The sequence below is a fragment of the Myotis lucifugus genome, unplaced genomic scaffold (genome assembly GCF_000147115.1).
Source record: "Myotis lucifugus unplaced genomic scaffold, Myoluc2.0 scaffold_8098, whole genome shotgun sequence".
In the NCBI taxonomy this organism is placed as follows: Eukaryota; Metazoa; Chordata; class Mammalia; order Chiroptera; family Vespertilionidae; genus Myotis; species Myotis lucifugus.
Genome location: NW_005879146.1, coordinates 1 through 7,172, shown reverse-complemented (window position 1 = coordinate 7,172; position 7,172 = coordinate 1). Strand labels below are relative to the sequence as shown.

The following is a 7,172-nucleotide window of genomic DNA, read 5'->3' as shown; positions in this document are numbered from 1 at the left end:
ACTATGCTAAGTGAAATAAAGCCGTCTCAGGAAGATAAACATTGTGTGATTCCACGTATATGAAGCACTCAAATCCGTGGAGATGGGAAGTAGAATGGCAGTTTGCAGGGGCTGGGAGGTGCGGGAATGGGGAGTTATTGTTTAGTGGGTATTGAGTTTCTGTTTTATAAGATGAAGAGAGTTCTGGAGACTGGTTGCACAACAGGGTAAATATAATTTAACACTATTGAACTGTACCCTTTAATATGGTTAAGGTAACCCTAACTGGTTTGGCTCAGTGGATAGAATGTCAGCCTGCAGACTGAAAGGTCCCAGGTTCGATTCCGGTCAAGGGCATGTACCTTGGTTGCAGGCACATCCCCAGTAGGAGGTGTGTAGGAGGCAGCTGATCAATGTTTCTCTCTCATCGATGTTTCTAATTCTCTATCCCTCTCCCTTCCTCTCTGTAGAAAATGAATAAAATATATATTTTTTAAAAAGACAAGAAATAAAAAATGTTAAAAAATAATGGTTAAGGTGGTAAATGTTATGATTTTTAAGATGTGTGTATGTGTGTGTTTGAAAAGTACTATGAACTGGGAGATGGAAAAGATGGACACCTCATATCCTGTGAGCATGAATGTAAATTGGTGCAATTTGTTTGCATTAGAGTGTGGCTCTAGGCATAAAGGAATTTTTATATGGCGATACCCTCTGTCCCAGTCGTTCTATTTATTAAATATCTTAAGGGAAGCAATCTCAAATGCAGACCAACTTTATGCCTAAAGGATGTTTCTGCACTATTTTCACAAAGAACTGAAAACAAGCTAACATCTACCAGTGGGCATGGGAAGCAGAGAGGACCAGGAAGTGTCAGGAGGGCTGGGCAGCCCACAGCAGGGCTGCAGGGCTGGGGCCAGGGCCGCAGGACCCCAGGGCCTTAGGGCATGAGGGTCTTGCAGGAGCAAGAGAGGTGCAGGCTTGGGAAGCTACAGCCCCAGAAATTGATCAACACAGAGACTTGGCATATTTTGCAAGACATCGTTTGAGAATGAGAAGAGTCATTTGCAAGTAACACAGACGCATTAATAAATGTTTTTGTGTATAAAAGAGAGTCAAGCGTAGTCCTCACAAACACGGGATTGGGATCAGAAAGACTTGGGCTGGAGTCCTAGCTCTAGCACTACTGTGAGACTTGGGATAACCCGAGTTCAGGTGAAAACCTAGACTTTGTGATGGTTTCCCCCACGTTCCAATGGGAGCCACCATGGCGCCCACCACGTGGAATGTGTGAGAGTATTTGATGAGGGAACTCGTAAGGAGCCTGTGGTAGACACACCATCAATATTAGCTGAGTGATTAGTCAACACAAATGTCCCCAACCTCAAGTCATTTCCAAAACATTCCTTCCATCTTTTCTTCTGTGTCTGGTGTTGCTGCTTCTTTGGTTTTATGACTCCTCAGCTGTGTGTTTCCTTGTCTGAGGATCTTCTCCTTCTGCCCCCACAGGACAAGGGGACTGTCACTTGGCTTGGAGTGGGCTGGAGTGAGGTGAGTACCTTCTCTTCACTAGCAGCTGGCAGAGCCCAGCAGACAGGGAAACACAGTGCATTGAGTCCATTTGGCACTTGTGGCCTTTCTTCCCTGAAAGAAACACCAGAGACAGAGCCCCTCGCTGCTCCCTGTTGCTCAGCTGGCTCACCTCTGACCCCACAATTTGTTTTCTCTTCCCCAAGAGTGAAGCAACACCTCCTTCCAGCTGGACACAGACTGGTGAGCTGAAGGGGAAACTCTGAGATCCCACTGCTGACACCATGACCTCAGAAGCTGACGGGATCTGCCCAGGTAGTCAGCCTCCTCCTCTCCAGCTGGTTCCTGCTCATGATCTAGAATTGAGGGAGGCACCTCCAAACTGGGTTAAGCTCCACAAGAATCAAGAACCTCCAAGGGGATTGATGAGTGTCTCTGAGCCCCCAAGAGGGTCAAGGGAAGTCCCCTCAACCAGAAGTCTATGTGGGGACTTCCTTCCTGGCTCTCTCCTCAGGCTGCTCACTGCCTCCCATCTTCAGCAACTCATGAAATGTCTCCAGTGAGGCCAGGACAGCCCATGGGTGGTGGGAATTTCTTGTTCACTGTAACTGGAACCTGCTAGTTCCTGGTGGAAACCTTCCCCTCCAAATACTGCCACCTCCCACAGCTGTGCTGGGCCCTGACCTGTGCTCCCAATTATAAACACCTGTGTACCAGGTGTGACTGTCAGGCAGGAACTTCTTCTGTTGATCTCAGATACCCCTGCAGAGGCCCGCTTTGTTATTGCCCACACCCACCCACAGCCTAGCCTACAAATACACAGATGCAGTGCTCTGGGTTCCCTCTATCTAAACCCCTGCTTTACTTTCTCCCTCAGTGGGTGAAGCAAGAAAAGGAAAAAACACCCCTCCACCCACCCACATCAACACTGCATTGCCTAGGCAACCAAATCACCCCCCACCCCCCCCCCACCCCCAGGAGAGGATAAAACTTGTTCCTGTTGCAGCATAAGGGAGGAGAGGACAGATCAGAAGCCTGCAGCTCCTGAGCAGACTCTCAGATCCATTCATTCCTAAGGACAAACAAGATGACCTCTTGTTTAAGAAGTGGGCAAGGGTGGGGTCAGAGGTGCCCAGGGGAGCTGTGGCCCCTGAGACCAGCCTGGAGGGGAAGAGCTGATACTGATTGATCACAGGGTTAGAGCTGAGGCTCCAACCCCCACCCACCTGAAGACATCCCTACACTGCCCACCTTGGAGCAACTGTGAGAAGCAGGAGGAATCCTATTTGCCTGGTAGTTTTACTCCATCAGTGGTGTGTGGTCTGAAACATTATTTTCAAATTTATAAAAAATCCTATAGGTGAACTCTAGGGTAGAACGCAGAAATCACATGAATTTTTGAAACATAAGGATGCTTTGACCTACTGTAAGGAAATATATGACCAGTGACCTTTGATTGCACCTTTGAGCTTTCTGCTTTTTGGCTTGGGCCTTCTTTTCCTGTCTGAGTTTCACTTTCTTTGTCTGTGAAATAAGAATAATGTCCCTTGTGTGTATATGGCAGGAAACACATTTAGAGCATGTCTCTGTACACACAAAATATACACCAGTCCCCAGTTCCTTATCTGCATTTCCAGAGTCTCCAAATCCCTGAAAGTCACACATTTTTTAAAAGATTTATAAAAGTTATTGAGAGAGAGAGAGAGAGAGAGAGAGAGAGAGAGAGAGAGAGAGAGAGAAACAAGTGGGGGAGGGAAAGTATTGGTGCCTCTCCCCCTTTTCATAAGGACACCATTCATGTTGGATTAGTCCCACACTTATGATCTTATTCAACCCTAATTATAAAATACAGTCACATGGGGCCTGGCCATTGTGGCTCAGTGGTTGAGTGTTGACCCATGAACCAAGAGGTCACTGGTTCGATTCCCAGGCAGGGCACATGCCTGGGTTGCTAGCTCGACCTCCAGTAGTGGGCATGCAGGAGGCAACTGATTGATGCTTCTTTCATATCGATGTCCATCTCTATACTTCTCCCTTCTAAGAAGCAATAGAAACATATTAAAAAATAAATGAATAAGTACAGTCACATAGGTGTCAGGCCTGCAGTATATAAATTTGGGGGCACAGTTCTGTCCATAACACCAGGTGACTCACCAAAAGTTCCCCAGAGATAAAAAATAAGTCCCCCATGCCCTGACTGGTTTGACTCAGTGGATAGAGCATCAGCCTGCGGACTGAAGGGTCCCGGGTTCGATCCCAGTCAAGGGCATGTACCTTGGGTGCAGGCACATCCCCAGTAGGGAGTGTGCAGGAGGCAGCTGATTGATGCTTCTCTCTCATCGATGTTTCTAACTCTCTTTCCCTCTCCCTTCCTCTCTGTAAAAAATCAATAAAATATATTAAAAAAAAATAAGTCCCCCCAGGTGACAGCTGCTCAGGAAGATGAACATTTAACCACTTTGTTTATACTCAATTCAATTTCCGTTCTACCATGATTTCTTCTAACCTTATTCTTTTTTCTTTCCATCTAGAGGACGAAGACTTTGTTGATGCGGTTGAGTATTTAATGGACCCAAGGGACAAAGAGAAACTGCAGCGCCTGCTGAGTGATGAATCCTGGAAGAGATTTGTGGCTTCAGCCGAGCTGTCCTGGTAACCTCCAGGGGATGCCTGTGTTGTCACGCCATCTCCCCTGCATCTAGATTCCTCTGGCAGGCACACTCCTCCAGCAGGGTCCTGAGTTTGGGGTTGAAGAAGTGTCTTTTCAACAGTCCATGAGGAACATTTCCTTCATATCATTCATTGGCAGAGAAGGGCCTTAGGATGAGAAGAGATGAGGCCTGCAGGGGGAGGGTTACATGACCTTGGGCCTGTTACTTAACCACTCTCTGTCTTACTTATCTGTTCTATTTCATAGTGAGGAAAATAAGATAATGCGTGTAAACTGTTTAGCCTAATGACTGACACATAGTAGGTGGACACTTGACATGAACTTTTAAAAAGATGCTGGGAATAGACAGGGCCCAAGGGTCTTCCTGTTGGATGTGCGAGCCACACAGGACGTCCTTTGGGACAAGCCAGGAAAATCCTGGCACAGTGTGTGTCCCTGGGGATTGTGGCCAGAGAGCCTGCTCTCCCTAAGAAAGGGATTGTACAGACTCTGCAGGGTCCTGCTGGCCTGGAAGGCGGAGAGCTGGAGTGAAGCTGCACCGTGTTGGGTTGACTCCTGACCGTATCTCTGCCCAGCTCTGGGCTTATGTCATCTCCCTCTTCAATGGAATAGCAAGTCCATCTGATAGGCCTATGGTGAAGGCCTTGGGGTGAACTGCAGGGTCCAGGGCGAGGAAGTAAGTGCAGTCATCCTGTCTGGAGGCCCAGAGAGGCCTGGAGCAGGGGCAGAGCCCGGCATCTGGATGGAGCAAGGGTGGTCCAGGTGGGAGGATGGTAGGAAGGCTTGGCAGTGGGGCTGGGACTACAGTGAGGCAGCTGAGGCACCTGGCACAGGACTGAGGAGGCCAGGGGCCTAGTGAAGGGCTGTGCAGGGGGTCAGGGGGCACATTTCTTCCTTCCCTGATTTGATCCCCTCTCTGCTGGGGGTAGAGGGCTCTAGGTAATTATGTCCTCTAACCCTGTCTGTGAGCTGGAGGGCTCCTGACCTCCCTGTGGGATCCTCTTCTCTTTTCCATGGGGTAACCCAGACCAGAGGGAAGGCAGTGAGGCTTAGTGACCGCTTCCAGTCAGAACGGGGGCTGCCAATGTGGTGTCATCTGAGGGATTCTGGGTAGACCCACACGTTCCCACCATAGAGGACAGGGCTTCCTGCATGAGCTCATCCAATTAGTGGTCTCAGCTCTAGCGATTCATACACCTGCCTTCGTTAATCGCCTGTCCTTCATGATTGCAGGGGTGAGGCAGATGCACTCTATGCAGACTTGCGCCAGCTGGAAGCACTCATGGCCGAGGAGGACAAAGACATGCCCTCAGCAGACCAGCTGCATCGGGAGAGCTTTATGAAGGAGTTTCCTCAGGTGAAACAGGACCTTGAGGAACGCATACGAAAGCTCTACGCACTTGCGGATGAGGTGGACAAGGTGCACAGGGACTGCACCATCTCCAAAGTGGCGGCCTCTTCCACCGGTGTTGTGTCTGGCATCCTGACCATCGTTGGCCTGTCTCTGGCACCTGTGACAGCAGGGGCTAGTCTGGTGCTTGCGGCAACTGGGGCGGGACTGGGGACAGCAGCTGCTGTGACCGGTGTGACCACTGGCATCGTGGAGTATTCAAAGAACAAGTCAGCAAAAGCCGAAGCCAGGCGCCTAGTGCCAACTGGCAGTGACACAGAGAAGGTGGTCGAGAAGGTTGTAAGTCGCAGCACACCCAAAATTGCTTCCTTTGCAGTGAATTGCTACCAATCCGTGAAAAATATTGTGAAGAATGCCCGTGCCTTCAATCTGGCCAAATCCAATCCTCTCTTAGCAGCTGAGGCCAGGAGCTTCATGAGCACGGGGGCAATGTCAGCCCAAGGTGGCAATCAGCTGCAGAAAGCTTTTGAGGGCACTGTTCTGGCCATGAGCAAAGGAGCCAGGGTCTTTGGTTTTGCCGCTGCAGGTTTTTTCCTTCTCATGGATGTAGTGAACATAGTGCGAGAGTCAGTGCACTTACATAAGGGCGCAAAGGGTCACTCAGCTGAAGAGTTGAGGCAGCAGGCCCAGGAGCTGGAGTGGAGGTTGGAAGAACTCACCCGCATTCACAAAAGACTACAGAATCCCTGACTTCATGATCCCCAGACAGAGCAGGGAGCAGGGGTGTGTGGGAGCAAAGGCATGGACTGACTTTGTTAGGAAGCATAGTAACCTCCATCTTGGGTAAAAACTGCCCTTTAAATTTAACCCTGCTATTCTGGCTTCTGTAAACGTTTGGGGGCTTAAATAATAGGGGAAAATAAGACTACTCCCCACTCCAGAGAGGCCATAAACTATGCCCCAGACAGAGTTGTCAGTGCTGGCGCCAGGCCAGGCCTTGAGGTATGGTCTCACGGCTCTGGCCCAGCACACAGGACTTTTACTCAGAAGGTCCGGAAGTCTTGTTCCAAATTCGGAAGACAAAAAGCTGAAAAACGTATAAATAGAAAGGACTCCACCATATTGGGCCCCAGAATTTGAGAAGCAATATTTCCTGTGGGCCTGCTAGTGTTAGCGAAATGAAAAAGACTCCAAATAAATTTGGCTTATTGAGTAAGGCAGTGGTTCTCAATCTTGGCTGCACATTTGAATCACCTGGGAATCTTTTTAAAATCCTGATTTCTGGGCCTCATCTTCCAGAAATTATGTTTCTTTGTTACTAATGTTTTGGCCCCACCCCATAACAAAGAAACAGAATTTCTGGAGGATGAGGCCCAGAAATCAGGATTTTAAAAAGATTCCCAAGGAGAAACCAAGATGGCGGCATAGGTAAACACCGGAGATTGCTGCCTCGCACAACCACTTCAAAAAGACAACTAAAAGACGGAACGGACATCACCTAGTACCACAGGAAGGCTGGCTGAGGGGAAATTCTACAACTAGAAGGAAAGAGAAAAGCATACCGAGACTCAGAGGAGGTGGCTGCGGAAGTAAAATACAAAGGTGCGGAGGTGCGTGTGGAGCGGGCTGGTGGCTGAGGGT

General features: G+C 49.0%; 1 protein-coding gene across 1 annotated transcript; it reads left to right on the top strand.

Annotated features, from left to right (window-relative positions):
• The first annotated feature begins 801 nt into the window (after positions 1-801).
• On the top strand, positions 802-6,839 carry LOC102434081 (apolipoprotein L2-like). The gene is made up of 4 exons (XM_006109302.3): positions 802-1,530; positions 1,716-1,824; positions 4,041-4,161; positions 5,414-6,839. Exons 2-4 carry the CDS (start codon positions 1,794-1,796, stop codon positions 6,279-6,281), a joined length of 1,020 nt encoding a protein of 339 aa, XP_006109364.1. The 5' UTR covers positions 802-1,530; positions 1,716-1,793; the 3' UTR covers positions 6,282-6,839.
• The last annotated feature ends 333 nt before the right edge of the window (positions 6,840-7,172 follow it).